Source organism: Limanda limanda, chromosome 5 (genome assembly GCF_963576545.1).
Source record: "Limanda limanda chromosome 5, fLimLim1.1, whole genome shotgun sequence".
Classification (NCBI taxonomy): domain Eukaryota; kingdom Metazoa; phylum Chordata; class Actinopteri; order Pleuronectiformes; family Pleuronectidae; genus Limanda; species Limanda limanda.
Genome location: NC_083640.1, coordinates 22206431 through 22222479, shown reverse-complemented (window position 1 = coordinate 22222479; position 16049 = coordinate 22206431). Strand labels below are relative to the sequence as shown.

Genomic DNA, 16049 nt, shown 5'->3' with positions numbered 1-16049 from the left:
TTAAAGACAAATGTTTAATACAGATTTTTTTCATCTACAGACAAAACATTTAGATTAGAAAACGATTGCTTTTAAAATTAACACTTCTATGCGGCGAGCAAATGTCACAACATACATTAAAACACGTTCATACTACAGATGCATATTAACAAGGAATCTAACTGATATCGTCAGGGTTTTGTAAAACAAATGGGGGTGAAACGTGAAGGCAGCTATTTTACACGACAGATCCCAGGCACCAAGGGCGTTTGTTTTCCTTTTAAAGTTAACTCGGTGTTTCAGGTGTGTTACGGAGCCGCCTCAGAAGATGCACCTTTGGTCCATTAAAGTTCGAGTAGGGGTAAACTCCATTACCCCAATAAAAGAGGGCGTAATCATACAAAGTCCAGTCCCAATATTCAGCTCACACATAGAAACCCATGTATAAAAAGTAGAATAAGAATCAGGGCTGTTACGGTTTGTAGTGGGAAAGTGCTTCGAGGGCTCGTTCTGACGTTTCGCTTTGATTTAACAATTCACATGGCGATAAAAATTAAAAATCTCACGTCATGGAAAAACTAAGAAAATAGACTTGTCCCATGAAGAGCCCGACAGTATTGATCTATTTTCACCTAATTTGATCAAACATCTATATCGAGAATATTTGTAATAAACTCCATCTGAAATATGAGCCTCAGCTAGCAGGACTTCACACCGTAGCGTTTTGAGCCCGAACCCTCTCACATTTTTCGCAGATAATTCTAAGTCTGAGTTCTGAGTTGTTGGAGCTTTGGCCGGACTTTGGGACCGGACCACAGGGAGCCTCTACGAGGACGCTCTGTTCTCCTCGTACGGAGACTCGTACGACTCCATGGGGGGGCAGGTGCACACAAGGTTCTGGTCGCCGTAGATGTCGTCGATCCTGGAGATGCTCGGCCAGAATTTGGTCTCGGGCCTAATGAAAGGCTGTGAAAGTAAGAAAAGAGGGATAATGGTGAGCATAAAAGAAGTACAGGATTTAAAGTTGTTTTTTAACTCCATCCCATATCTCTACTCTACACTTTCCTGTCCCAAAGTCAAAATGCCTAACTCAGTATTTTTTTTAACTAAGTACAATGAAGTCTTAAAGTGTTGGTGAGAAAGACAGTGTTAAAACTCCCTTTTAGTTAGAATCAAGCTGCACAACTACACACCCTAGTGTTCCCTTAATATGCCTGATGTTTTTCATCAAGATCCATCAACTATTCCCGACGAAAACTGTCAAAATGTCAGAAAAACTAAGTTTCACCAGGTTAAAAGAATTCCTGGATCTGCCCCCTGATTCTGATCAGCTCCAATATGTACCTCGTTACCCCCTGACCCATAACACATCCTTCCACTAAGTGTCATGACAGTTTGTCAGGTAGTTTTTGTGTAATCTTGCTTACAAACATCTGTGAAAACATAATCCTCGGTGGAGCTGTAGAAGCAAGTGGTCCATCATGATTGCAACTATTACTTCTCACCACTAGAGGGCAATGGACACCATGGAGTTCTTATCTAAAGCACCTTTCGTTACACAGGAAAGTTGCAGCAGAGCCACAGGTCACTCACCATGGGGAAAGCTGCGAGCTCCCTGGAGTAAGGTCTGTCCCAGTTTGATGATGCGATGCAGGCCAGAGAGTGAGGGGCCATCTGCACACACACAGACATACAAACACACACAGAGCTCACTTAGTATATGTCACAGCTTCACATCGGCCAGTGTAATTCATCTTTTCACCTCCAACAAAGAGAGAAACCCTCTCAGTGACATACCTTGAGTGGATTGACGCGCGAGTCCATCCTTCCCTCCTCGATCTCGGCGATCTCCTGTCGGATACCAAGCAGGGCGTCGCAGTACCGGTCGATCTCGGCCTTGTCCTCGGACTCTGTGGGCTCGATCATGAGTGTACCAACCACCGGCCATGACATGGTGGGTGCATGGAAACCTGGAAATCATTTAAAAAGAGTGTATAAAAACCTTTATATTAGAAAAATAGGCTGAAAGTGAGACAATCCTGTGCATCTAGAATCTTGGAGGAAGCACCGACAGTTGCAGAAGACCACAAACAACAATCTCAGAAAAAGTCATATTAGACCACTGATGGGATGCTCAGGGAATCGGACTTATAGAAAGATGTAACTATGTGGAAAAGCAACCTGGTTCTTTAAAGGTTGAACCAACTCTGAACCAGCACCAGGCTTGTCTTGACTGAAAAGGGTCAAAGCTAAAAGGAACAAATATAGGGCAGAAGTAGAAGTGTTGTTTGTGTGATGATGAAATGAGAAGTAGGAGTGAGGAGGACCAGACAGACGGAGCGGACTCAGAGGGCTGATAAAGGAGAAGTGTTTTTTGCTTAATAAGGGATTTCATAAACCGACCGAGCCCTAAAACTTTCCAGATTCAGCAAAGTTTCTATCCCGTCGACTAATCGTCATGTCGTGCTTTCGTCAGCCTGACTCTTCAGATGACAGGAAAGTGGTGAAGCAACCAAATAGGATTTCATGTCTGATTCCCATTTATGGAAAGCAACAGCAGTAATGGTAGCAGTATAGAAACCACCGCTTTTGAACCATTGAGACCATTTCTCCTTCACTGCATTAAATTACACTTCAACAAACATCTGACAAACTTGTCACTGAGACAGATGACTCATTGTTATTTAGAATCCAACATGGCTGTGGGTTAAATGATCAGAATAGATATAATAGAGACAGATTTATATGATTTAACCATTTCTGCCCTTGATAACTACACCATTTAGTCAAGTGGTTTTATTAGTTTTCTTATAAACAGGCCAGAGAGGATACCAGTGAAAACGTAGCAGTGGGAAACTTGAGGAAGAAGATGATTTGCAGTTTGACAAATCTCCCTCCGCTTAGCCTCATTTTTTTAGGGCTAAATAAAGACAGGATAATCTTCATCACGTCAATGTGCCGGCTGAGCAGCACTGCAGCACCAATATAATACAGGAATAATTTGTTTGACTCAGTTTACCGTAATCCTGCAGCCTCTTGGCCACATCCACGGCCTCGATATTTGCCGTCTTCTTGAATGGCCTCACATCCAGGATGAACTCGTGGGCTACAAAACCTGACGGACAAAAGGACAAAGAGGGGAGAGTATTTAGAATGTGACATACGCTGATTAAAGTCTTTTTGAATAGATTTGCAGTTCAGAGGCCACATCAGTTTACCTTTCCTGCCTCTGTAGAGGATCTTGTAGTGACCTTCCAGCCTCTTGGCCATGTAGTTGGCGTTGAGGATGGCCACTTCTGTAGCGTGACGCAGTCCCTTAGACCCCATCATCTAAACACACAGGAGGGAGGTGAAAATCCCTTCTGACACTGACTTGAGCATCAGAGTCATAATATGGAAATTATAATTCCATTATATATCATGATTCTAATTAATGTAAAGATTCAAATTCACGGTGACGAAATGTCTCTTTAAGCCGACACCAACATCTGATTATTTATTACAGATGAAACATTCAATCATGTACCTTCGCTAACATTATTCACTTGAAACACACAAATGAATCCTGATTTGGATAAAGACACAATAAGAAGCGTTCTGTTCATGAACCGCCCACGTCATCATTTTATCTAGGTCAAGAACATAAAAATAAAAAAAATCTTGTTACACGAAACAGTTCTTTTGCCAATTTAGTCAATAAGACAGATCTTTTCCTTCACTTCCCTAAAGCCATCTGCCTCTTTTCTGCATTCACTGCCTTCCAGCTGATGAGGAAACCCTGAAAACACGCATTAGCTCCTGTACCTGACAACACACACACCACATGCAGGAGGCAGGATTCCAACACAACTGGGGGTTCTACCCTCTGAGCTTACCTTGATGTAGGCCCAGGAGATGGGCAGGATGGCACTGGAGCCCCAGGGGGCGGCGCTGATGGTGCCCAGCGAGCTGCTGGCGTTGCCTGACTGCATGTCGACCACCGGGTGGCTCGGCAGGAAAGGGGCGAGGTGAGACTTCCTGATGAGGGGGAGATAATTGCCGTGAGGACATGTTGAGGTTCAAAGTAGATAAATAGAAAATAGATCTGTTCTATCAAGATTAAACCAGATTCAAACACTCAACTGGTTTTAATCTAGTGGGAATCTGTTCATAAGGGTTAGGGTTAGGGTTAGCCTAACCCTAACCCTAACCCTATCCAAACTGACATTTACTCCGTTGAATATTCTGACTCACACTCCAATCGGCCCCATGCCGGGTCCTCCGCCGCCGTGAGGGATGCAGAAGGTTTTGTGCAGGTTGAGATGAGACACGTCTGAGCCGTAATCGCCAGGACGACACAATCCCACCTGGAAGAGAAGGAAGAAATCAAAATAATGAACATGTATAATTGGGCTCTATAGCCTTCATTGATAGGACAGAATCTAAGTGTGACAGTAGTGAGACATCTAGTGAAGGGACGATCTACATGTCGTTTTTATTCATTATTGTTCGTCTTCGTTACTTTTATGTGTGCTTTTGTTATTCAATGTATAATTTTTATATCCTAGGTTTTTAAGCCTTTAGCCATTATTGTTATTAGCTTTGTAATTAAGTAATTTTCCCCCAAGTTATCCATTAATCCATTAATCTATTTATTGGCACACGTCTATAAACCTTTACCCCGTTAGCCTCCCGTTATCACAAGTCATATTTAACTTTCCACGAACCGTGTTCAGAAGATCAGAGATATTACTCTGCAGTTTGTTCTCTCACCTGAGCGTTCATGTTGGCACCGTCCAGGTACACCTGGCCCCCGTTCTCATGAATAAGATCACACACGTCCCGGATTTGCTCCTCGAACACGCCAAAGGTGGAGGGGTAGGTGATCATCATGGCCGCCAGACTCGCCTTGTGTTTATCAACCTGGGAGGAAAAATAAATATATTAGGGACAAGAACCCTCAGAACTTTAGGGGTGAAAGTCGCAAATTGTAATCCACTATTAATTCCCTTAGTCAAGTGATGATCTTGTGTAAAACTCTCACCAGAGCCTTGAGATGTGCCATGTCAGTGTTGCCGTCCTTGTCCACCTCCACCACCTGAACCTTCATTCCAGCCATCTGAGCACTCGCCGGGTTGGTGCCGTGAGCCGACTTGGGAATCAGACAGACCTGGAGGGAAAGAGACAATAGAGGGTGAACAGAAATAAAAATATCTGGATAAACCAAAAGAGAAAACACAAAATAAACTAATGTATTTAAAAACATGGTATTAAAGTGTACAGTCAGGATATGGCTGCAGAATAAACGATGATTTAAAATAAAGCCAAAGGATATTGTGGGGACTCGGTGCAGATCACAGACTAACAAAAAAAATGTGCATTTAAATATAATTAATTTAATGTGTTTAAATTTGAATGCTGCCTTGTATAGAAACAATAACTTAAAAAGCCAATATATATTTTAATCTAAATTTAAAAAACAAGTGGTGTGGCCTCTAATTTCTAGATAAACTGTTATACAGTAGAATTCATTATTATTTAATTATCAATTAAAAAAACGGGGTTTTCAGAGGCTAGTGTGCGTGTGTGAGTTGAAATGCTGTAACTTTGGGAATTTTGATGCAGCCACTGGCTCTAATGTGTAACCAGACCACAGGCTACTAATTGATTTTATCCCTTATTAGGGTGACACAGCTGACATTTTGGGTCCAAGCGTCCCAGTTTGTGCGACTGTGGGTAGGGTAACCTTAACCAATGACTGACTGGGAAAATGCTGCCTGTTACACCACCGACTTGCAGCTGTCAAAGTCTTAAAACCTCCTAATATGGAATCTTGGAAGCAGGCGACCTATCGTGGCACCGGAGCCTTTTCAGCCCATTTGTTTGCACAAACGGTTGCGAGTTTGGACCTTGACTTTTGCACTATCTAAGACGGCATTACGAGAGCAGCTATTAAAAACAAAGGCCGATTAACAGCACAAACCAAATACCTGAGTCAGCCCGTCTTTAATCTGAGTGAGTGTCTTATCTCGTCCTGCAGCTAAACAGCGTATCTGAGACCTATTCATCTGTGATGTCAAATTGACCTGTTGTAACCTGGGAACAATAAACCTGACTGTCAGGAGCACAGGCTGATAAGAGCATGAATCGGCAGGTCACAATCCACAGAGTATTTTACTGTATTTTACTCTACTTTTGATTAATCAGCATCTGTCAGTAGACATCATGTCAGCACAATCAAAGCTGATAAAGTTCTGAGACTTTTCTATTTACTTGAGGGAAAACCTCTCTGTAGATAAATTGTAATGAAGAAATTGAAACTTCTTTTCTTCTTGAATAAAATATATTAAAATGATGGCTTTGACAATATTTAATTGAATTAAATGATTCGTATCTGGCAGGGAGTTGGATGAGAAGACTGATGCCACTTATGTGTATAAAACATGAAGCTGAAGCCGGGGGAAAGTTAGCTTAGCATATCTCAGCATTAGTTAGGCTACCCTGGCTCTCTCCAGTGAGTTGGCACATGTTCTGCTTGTAGCTTCCCATTTAATTGTTTGACAGAGATGTTTGCTGATTCATCCATTCGTGGCCGTTTCCCCAAATGTCAAACGATTCCTGTAAATCAATTTCCCTCCCACTTCCTGAGGTTAAGTAAACATGATTTTAATCCTGACATTCCTTTGGGTTATTTGCACATAGAGCAGATCATTTGGAGACTGAATTCGTTCCTATTAAAAACACATGTTGGCAGCAGAATCAGATCAAAGAAGTGTCATTAAAATCTTATTAACGTCATCATAACACAAAAGCTGCTTTCAGACATGCAGAGGGACGGCGTCTTTGCCTGGAACGGCAAACACTGTTGGTGTGAACGTGTCTCACCTGGACCATCTCCCGCTGCGTTATTTCACATTTTCTAAATTTCAAGTCTGAAAACAGCTTAATTCATAACGTTTGTCAATCGTGACTTTCATCCAATTACGACTCTTATGTCAGCCACAGCACACTTACACTTCTCGAGCTCTCCCCCTTTGAGTTCAGGTAAGCTTTTATGGCGGCCAGGCCAGCGTATTCTCCCTGAGCACCACTGGAAGGCAAGGCAAACACACCATGGTCACACACACACACACACACACATCCTTACCTCAGCACAGTACAAAGATCAGTCTGCAGACATTACCAAAAGAGGAGAGGGAGATGTGATGAGAAGCAAGCTGCATGATAACTCTGTGGTGTACTATTCATAAACCCACTGCCTCTGATAAGTGGTGATAAGCAGCAGATGTAGGTGTGTGCCGTGTTAGCTGAAACCTGAAATAAGCTTTTATGCATATTTAAAACTGACCTGAAGCGCAACACAATCTGTTCAGTTAAATTCAGACTGTAAAATTGTGTTTTTTCACATAAATGAAATGATCACAAATTCAGCGAATGGTGACAAGGTCTTAAATCAGTGAAATCACATTTACGACAGGTTAGAAAGGCCACAAAAGTTAATTATCTACAGACGTAATCTATTTAATAGACAATCTAATGAACTTCTCTCCAAACTTTTAGTCAAAAGAAAATGTTAAAGAAACTATTTGGATCTTGGAATTTGAAGCTGATTCTAAAAGGTAATTCAATTAGTTTTGCAGGTATTTTAAATCGTAAATTGGACAAATCTAACTTTTGACCCGATGGTGGCGCTATGTGGAAACCAAAGCGGTCAGCAGTGGTTAATACAGTTCATTTCAAAAATTCAATGCAATTCATGGTCTATGATTAGAGCAGCATTTAGGTGCTGGTCTGATTTAAGCACAAGTGTGTAGTGGAAACATTTAAATTGGTTTGTGCTTATTATTGAGATTTAGCAGAACATATTTTATTCTCTGGGTCATGTTCACATCACTTCCTCACTGATATGACTGGTCATGTCTCAGGAAGCCATTTCTTAGAGGCTGAAAACTGTCCACGTGTCCCATGTCCACATAAGAAATGAAACAAGTCTATAGTGATACTAGATTTCTTCTTGTTGGGTCTTGGTGGAAACTTCTTCTCTGTAAAGACCTCTGACCGTCCGAGCTCTTACCTGTTTGGCTGGAAGGAGATCCTATCGTAGCCCGTCACCTCACAGAGGTCCTTCTCCAGCTGTTTGAAAAGTTTCTGGTAGCCCTCGGCCTGATCCAGAGGCACAAACGGGTGGATGTTGGCAAACTCCCTCCAGGTGATGGGCTGTAGAAGAAGAGGACGAGGAAGAGGACGAGGACAGCATTGTAGGTGAAGAGGAAAATCCAATTTGTTCTACAACTGTAACAAATCATCACATGTACAGAATGACTCACCATGAGTTCTGATGAACTATTTAACTTCATGGTGCAGGAGCCCTAAAGAAACAAAACAACATTTTAGCACCAGTGTTTGTACATCTGGATGTGTGGTTTAGCCTCAGGTAACACTGACCAGTGGGATCATGCTGTGCACCAAGGAGATGTCCTTGTTCTCCAGACGCTTCATGTAACGCACAATGTTGGTCTCAGAGTGATAACTGCATGGAAACAAAGATTAACCAGGACGATTTAAAGACAGGCATTTTATTCTCTGATGCCAAATATGTGGACTGTACATATTCGATTTGAATAGAAAGCAGTAGTGTGCAAAAGTTTAAGGCATTTTATATATTTAGATTCTTATCCATGATGCAATATAAATCAGGGAAGTGTCTGTTTAGTCAAAACATGCATTTCCAGCGTCATGGTGACCTCAGACATGAAGCCAGAGGAACACACGTCTAGCCTCCACAAACCCTGATCTCAACAACATGTGGTTGATAATAAAACGATTTTAAATCTCACTTGACATTTGATGCCTGCAACTTAAGCATAGTACCGTCTGTCACAATGATTATGTAAGCTGAGGACTTAGACATTAGAAGTCCTGATAGTGGACAGGCTTTATGGCAGTAATAAGATAACGAGACGCCCCATTTTCTGCTGCTGGAAGTTTTCAGAAGTTTCCAAGAAGGCAGCTGCTGAAAACCCTTTGCTACTGCAGAAATCATCTATTTGAATGTATGGAAAACAACAACAATTCTACCAGGAACAGCAAATCTTTGTATAGAATAAATTAAACCAGATCTTGAAGATCACATTGGGGCAACGGGGGTTCATTAAGGTTTTTGGTCTGATATTTAACTTATTTCTTAAATTATGGTACTTAAAATGCTTTAGGCATAAATCCACCTGTTGTTTTTGCACGTACAAACTAGATTTAACACCAGATTCAAACAGAGAAGGGCCTCAAATCCAACTACTAGCACTGTATGTAACGTTATGCAATAAAGTTCTGATATTTATGACTCAACGGGTCATAAAGACAACATGTCTGTGCAGCGTTATCATCGGTGTAGTGGAACACTTTGTGCCTTAGTGTGGAAAATCACAAACCTGTTAAAGACCTGGTGCGAGAGGTACTTGCTCGTCCTCTTGAAAGGACTTCCTGTGATCCCCTTCACCCGCTCTCCCATCTTCTCGGCTATCAGCTCCTGGAAATTTAGCACTTTCAAATTAAAGCCATCGGCACCCCTATAAATATTGCTGCCATCACTTCACTCTCAGTTGGAAGGGATCATTAAATGTGGTTGAACGTACAGCTGACGATTCACAGCCGAAGACCCAGAGCAAGTCGTCCAAGTCCCTCTCGGTCACCGTCTCGTCCAGAGAGATGCCCAACTGCCGAGAGCACAGCAGAGATCAAAACGTTTTAAATCTTACACTGACAAACTCGCACCTTTACCAGAACCAAAAAATATACAATACAAAAGGAAAAATAAAATATATTAATTTGCAGAGTGATATCATTTGTCAGGTTGGTTGTGAGTTGTCCAATAATATATTTTAGTCATTTTGTTATTAGGTGGTGGGTTTGTGCAGAAGGACTCACCACTCCCTCAGTGTAGACTCGCAGGTTTATCTGCCTCTGTGTGGCTCGCTCCAGGATGTCTTTGGCCGCCACGCTGCAGTTGATCTTTAGGGTGTCGAAGAACATGTCGCTGTGTAGCCGGTGTCCTGCTCTCTTCAGACCTGAGACAGTGAGTGTGTGTGTGTTATTCTTTCATTAAACAAATAATAATAATGAAATCTATAGTGGGTGCAATTGGATAAGCAAGTCTCTATTCGTGTGTCATATTCAGACATTGAAATAATGGCATCCATCACCAGATTAATGGCCCAATACTTTAAATATTCAACCAATCAACTTCCAGAAAACAACCCTGCTACTGAATTAATTTGAGTTTCATTTAAAGACAAGAAAAGACAAAATCTACCTTCAGCGAGGATCAGTGCAGCATTATGTGTCCGCTCAGCGATGTGTTTGAGGCCCTGAGGACCGTGGAACAGACCAAACATCGCAGCCATGTTGGCCAGCAGAGCCTGGGAGGAGGAACAGGGATTTCATCAGATGCTTTTCAACCAAATAACACAAGCAAACAATTATTCATCAAAATACGACATTTTGTACCGTAATTCATTCCATGATTAACCTGTATAAAATGAGAGCCTGGTCATACCTGTGCAGTGCAGATGTTGCTGGTTGCTTTGTCTCTGCGGATGTGCTGCTCTCTGGTCTGCAGAGCAAGCCGGTACACTTCCTTACCAGCGGCATCCCTGAAATATAATAATGATATATATGAAATAAAACCCTTCAATATGCAGACTTTCGAATTCAATTGTTTGAGGCCCTGTTTTTTTTTGGACAGGAATGTTATGTCTCACCTAGTGACGCCAACCATTCTGCCGGGCATCATCCGGACCAGGTTTTCTTTAACAGCGAAGAAGGCAGCGTGCGGACCGCCATAGCAGAGAGGAACTCCAAACCTCTGGGAGCTGCCCAGGGCGATATCAACCCCAAACTCTCCAGGAGGACGCAGGACGCAGAGAGCCAGAAGGTCTGTGGCACAGCAGGCCAGGGCCTGGACGAGGAAGGATATATGAAATCAATCACGGTGCTATATTTAGTCATAAGAATAGCTGCAGGAACTCTCTCCTACCCCTCCTTTGTGTGCACGGTCCACGAGGGCAGTGAAGTCTTCCACCCTGCCGTCGGTGTCTGGATACTGGAAGAGCACGCCGCTCACATCCTTTCCACTGAAGTCCATCTCATGAGGCAGCTTCAGAACCGTTTTTACCCCAATGTAGCTGCAACAGAACAGTCAAAGCTTGAAGGTTCTTTGCTAAAAGAAAAATTGGCAGGAATGTGTAGTAGTAGTAGTTTTTTGTTTTTCACTTCATGCGTGTGTGAAGTACATACTTGGCTCTGGTCTGCACCACAGCGATAGTCTGAGGATGGCAACGTGGGTCAATGTAGAAAGTCCTTCTCTTGTTCTGTCTGTGAGGAGTAACCACAAACAGTCAGAGGGACTGAAGCTTCTTTTTCTGCTGCAAGTGTTGAACATCTTTAAACAATTAGACTGGATTCAACAGCCCAATCTGAGCTTGTTCTCCACATCACTAGTTGTGTCGGTCATCTTGTGAATACCTGTGGCAGAGCTGCATGGCCTCAGCAGCCGCGGTTCCCTCGTCCAGCAGGGAGGCGTTGGCGACAGGCATACTTGTGATGTCACAGATCATGGTCTGGTAGTTGAGGAGGGACTCCAGGCGACCCTGAGCGACCTCGGGCTGGTAAGGTGTGTACTGAGTTACCCTGGGAACAAGACACACACTATGAGTCTAAACAGAGCCAGTGTGGAAACTAGGACATGGACCGGATAGTGTGCAAGGATTGCTGATTGGCATTGTGGTGAAAGAAAATCTTGTTTGGCAGAAAGCATGAGAGCTTTGGGTCATCAGACCTCACATGACAAGTGGCTTCAAGTCACACAGCTTCCTATTAAGGGCAAGTTACTGTGCACCACCAAATATTTGCATTATATTAGTAGCCAGAAAGATAAATAAGCTTAAATTGCCATAGATTTCTCACCAGCCTGCGTTCTCCAGGAGATTTCTCTGGATGGGCGGAGGCACGGAGCAGTTGTAGTAGCCCATGCCGATGTAGGACCTGTACACTTTGTTCATGGATGCAATCTTCTGCAAATGGTCCAGCATCTCATTCTCACCTGTAAAACATTTGAAGCACAACAGTGTTAGTTTTGCTGAACATTCACTCAATGAAATCAAGAACGTGGCCAATCTCACCTACAAGATGGTAATCTGGGATTCAATTCACATTTCTGTGCAACACTAAACAAGGACAATGTACTAGTTATGTCAAACAAGATATGTTGAAAAGCATCACATCTCTCAGTTGTAACATTGGCTGTATGACAGCACTAAGAAGATCAGTGTGGCATCCAATCAGTTAGAGGTCGACACGTGTTCCCACTAGAGATCAGGCTGCTGTAATTAATCATTTAGCATCTATCTGGATCATGGACGAATTGTTTGAGTCGGAGTGAATTTCCAAGGAAGTCTCTCAAATATGAGAAATCACTGCATTTCTTGGCCAAACAATATATTAAGTTGAATTTTTTATATAAAACAAAAAATTTGATGACAGAGTCTTGAGCTAAAACTGATACTGACTATGTCAATAAATGGAGACCATAAAGGACATTTGATATTGACATAGTTGGTGTCCTAAATACAACATAGCCCTCCCCACAGGACTGAGAATACACTGTAAACATTAATCAGTAAGGAAAATAAACACCTCATGGTTAAAGAAGAGGAGACGTGTGACACATTTCTGTCCATGTCACTTGCAAACTCTTCTTCTCATATGGTTTATTCCCCAGTGGCTGGTGATTTAGCCTCATTCCACACTGCTGTGAGGGAGCTCTGCCAGTGCACAACCAGCCACTGAGATTCCTCCAGCCTTCCTGGCTGCCTAGCAACCCCAAGGAATGGACAATACCGCCAGTCTGAACCGAGAGCCCTGACTAGTCCCGTTTTTTTGGGAGAAGAAAGACACCTCCAGTCCTCGTTGGTGTGAGAGACCGCAGCCAGTCGACAAGCAGCGATTTACAGCCTCTTTAATAGGCTAAACGCTGCACATTCAACTGAACTAGACGAATTAAGTGCAGGAATAAAAATGATAGCGATGGAGGATTACCAGCAGGTTTTAGTGTGACCCATTAGTGTGTCTTTTTAGTGTTTCTGTGTGCGAGTTTGTGTCAGTGGGGAGGACTGCTTTCCCATGGTCCCGCAGTTCTACAGGGCAACAAAAAAAAGCCTGATTCAGAGCCATCCAGGGGGTCTATTGTTGGAGAGAGAATCCCTCGCCGGCTTTGCAAACTGAAGCCCTCCAAAGCTGAACAAGCAGAAAAGTAGCACGGCCTCCAGTTGGTTCCTTCAGCATGGCTTGATGCATTATGAGAGCTGCCAGAGTCAGAGGAGGGGCCGACACAGGGCGGAACTAGTGGTGACGTATGAAAACAGCCACAGCACCTGAGGATGAATTGATTTCTAGAAGTACAAGAAAGTCTGTGCTTGGATAGATCATCAACTTTCAACAGTGTTGTAAGATAACAGCATTTAGTGCTGAAATATCCTTTAAAGTGAAGTTAATGAGCAACTATTTGATGACCGACTTATCATTTAAGTTAATTTCCCCCCTGGTTTCAGCTCCTCGCTGGCAATTTGTTTCAGTTTTGGCTCTTTGGTCAAACACAATAAGACATTTGTAATCATCTTTTGGGAATTAGGGGAAATAAAACAGGCATTTTTAATTGCTTTTGTGCACAAGTAATAAGCTAAGAGGACAATATTCTGCAGGTTAAATGATGATGAAAACAATGATTAGTGCCATTTCGTATTCTTCTCTGTTGTGTTGTCGTCACTGTGATTACAAATGAATAGTTATAAAGGATTTATATTAGAGATTGGGAGACTGTTACGTCATGTACTTCATACCAAGAGGCACTTCTACTACATAAAAAACAGCTGGGTTGCTGTGACTGTGGTAATACTGCACATGTGATGATATCCGTAGATACCAGAGGAGATGCTCTTATCATTCAGATGTTGATCTCAACCGTATCCTGCTGCACACTTTGAATTTTGCACATACACACGATCAAAACAACGTCTCCCCCTGCTCTAAAAAATTACCATAAGCCTCACTCTGAGCAAAAAGAAAAAAAAAAACATATTTGCATTTGAAAAACACTCATTATTTATGTAGTCAGGTTCAGGGGGGATTAGAGCTGACAGGGAGGCAGCGGATTTAAAAAAAAAAAAAAAAAAGGGGATTATATCAACTATTAAAGCCATTTATTGCATCTACTGCCTTCCTCTCTCTCTCTCCCATGGTGTGCTGGAATAAACCTGCTCTGGTGAATCTGACCCACTGCTCTGTCTCCAGCATGTGAATGTTGCTTTGAATTTCATTGTTTTTGCAGGAAATGAGCCAGAATAAAGTGGCAGAAAGGCTGCATCTGCTGAAATGTACATGCAGTGGGATGCATATGAAGCAACACACACAGACACACACACACACACACACACGTGCAGGCAGGCAGATCCGATGCAAAACGCACCAAAGTCACCTTATTAGGAAGCCCGTCGGCTGTGATGTAATGTGAACGCTGTAACCAGATGGAACTGGACTTGGGACCGGAGCTCAGGGCTGAACTTTACACTCCAGTTGCCATCCTATGAGCATCGGCTTCCCAACAGGAGATTGGTGCCGCTCGCCGAGTTTCGCAAAAACAACTCCAAATATGTTCAAGAGGAAGAACCAGGGGAGCGCGCACCACAATGGAGGTGCAGCCTACATTCCGGGGGGGAGGGGGGGGGGTAGCTGCAGAACACTGGGATAAAACCATTTCTCACGTGCGTTTTCATGAGATTTGCAGTTTTTAACACCAAAAAAAAAAAAAAAAAAAATCGAGGTTTTGGCACTATAGCGCGTGGAGGCGGCTCATGCGCGGTGGTGCCAGGCGGATGCGATATGTAACACGCACGCCTTATTGTATCAAGATTATGTAGGAAATGAAAGAAACTTACAAAGTGGATCATCCATCTTCATGCTCCGCTGCATGCGGATGGAGGTCGGCACCGTGTCCTCGATCAACTGGTCGATCGACTGCAAAACAAAACCAGAGGCAGGATGAATAAAGAGCGCAGAAACAAAGGATGAGATGAGAGAGAAAGTGGTTCCGAGCTGAGATGAGGCTGCGTGGAAAGAAACATGGGATGTGTGTTTGATTGTTAGGGGAGAAAATTCAAATGAATAAATGGAATAAATAAAAGAATCTTACCTCGAGTCCCAGAGCATCCAGCATCTCCCTCTTCTCCCTCTCACCTGGGCCGATGTGTCTCTCTGCGAAGTCGTCATGTCTGGGTAGGATCCTCTCGATCTGCCTGGAGGAGGCGGCTGCGGAGGTCCTCACACCCCGGACTCCTGCTCCTGCTCCTCCTGCTCCTCTTGCTCCTGCTGCTGAGGACTTGCCACAGGTTCGGATGCTGCTCTGAAGTTTGCCCACCACGCGGCTCCTGCAGGGGTTCTTGGCCAAGAAGATCCCCCAGGACCTGGCGCAGCTCTGCATCTCTGGATCTCTCTGAGGGACACAAGGGTGCAGGGAACCGGTTCAGCCTTCTGCTCTCTGCTCCTCTTCCTCTTCTTCTTACTCCTCTTCTTCTTCTTCTTCTTCTTCTCGGCAGAGTGTCCCCCCACTGAGGCTGTGATGCGATCCCTCTGCCAACTTCCTTCAAACTGCAGAGTTTATACAACTGCACAGTTGCACAGGGGCGGACCAATCGGGGCGCGGGACGCGGCGTGACGCGGTGACGAGCCCCGGTCAAAACAGCTGCTGAACTTTCGCACGTGCACGCCGTCCAGTGGCCAGGAGCAGAAACAAACACAGGAGGTTACTCAAGTGCCCCCCCCCCTCCACACACACACACACCACCCAACCAGACCACTGATCATGTGTGAGGCTCACAACCTGACACATGAGGAGGTGCATTGTGACATCAATTCAGCAATGACATTAAACAGGCCTGGACTCTGACCCCGGCCCATTCAGGTCACATCTTCACACAATCCATGACGCAGCTAATTGTGTGGGTTACTCTCATTTGTAACCTGGTTATACGTGTATACACGTT

The 16049-nt window shown here is 43.5% G+C and overlaps 1 protein-coding gene across 1 annotated transcript; it reads right to left on the bottom strand.

The window, feature by feature from the left end:
* Positions 1-15669, bottom strand: gldc (glycine dehydrogenase (decarboxylating)). The gene is made up of 25 exons (XM_061070759.1): positions 15200-15669; positions 14946-15024; positions 11920-12055; positions 11479-11643; positions 11251-11328; positions 10991-11138; positions 10716-10912; positions 10511-10607; positions 10268-10373; positions 9883-10022; positions 9591-9671; positions 9387-9484; positions 8404-8488; positions 8286-8327; positions 8033-8175; positions 6973-7048; positions 5003-5128; positions 4732-4881; positions 4213-4325; positions 3855-3996; positions 3198-3309; positions 2999-3094; positions 1777-1949; positions 1573-1653; positions 1-945 (listed from the first exon to the last, which is right to left on the bottom strand). The coding sequence occupies exons 1-25, from the start codon at positions 15485-15487 to the stop codon at positions 805-807; spliced, it is 3093 nt and encodes a 1030-aa protein (XP_060926742.1). The 5' UTR covers positions 15488-15669; the 3' UTR covers positions 1-804.
* Between the last annotated feature and the right edge of the window lie 380 nt (positions 15670-16049).

Excerpts from the sequence above, each read along its gene's own strand:
- gldc (XM_061070759.1), bottom strand. The coding sequence starts at position 15,487 with ATGCAGAGCTGCGCCAGGTCCTGGGGGATCTTCTTGGCCAAGAACCCC. Across the intron at positions 5,129-6,972 it reads AGGGGGAGAGCTCGAGAAGT|GTCTGTCTGATTCCCAAGTC; the intron begins GTAAGTGTGCTG and ends CTTTCCCTCCAG. Across the intron at positions 3,997-4,212 it reads GGCATGGGGCCGATTGGAGT|GAAGTCTCACCTCGCCCCTT; the intron begins GTGAGTCAGAAT and ends CCCCCTCATCAG.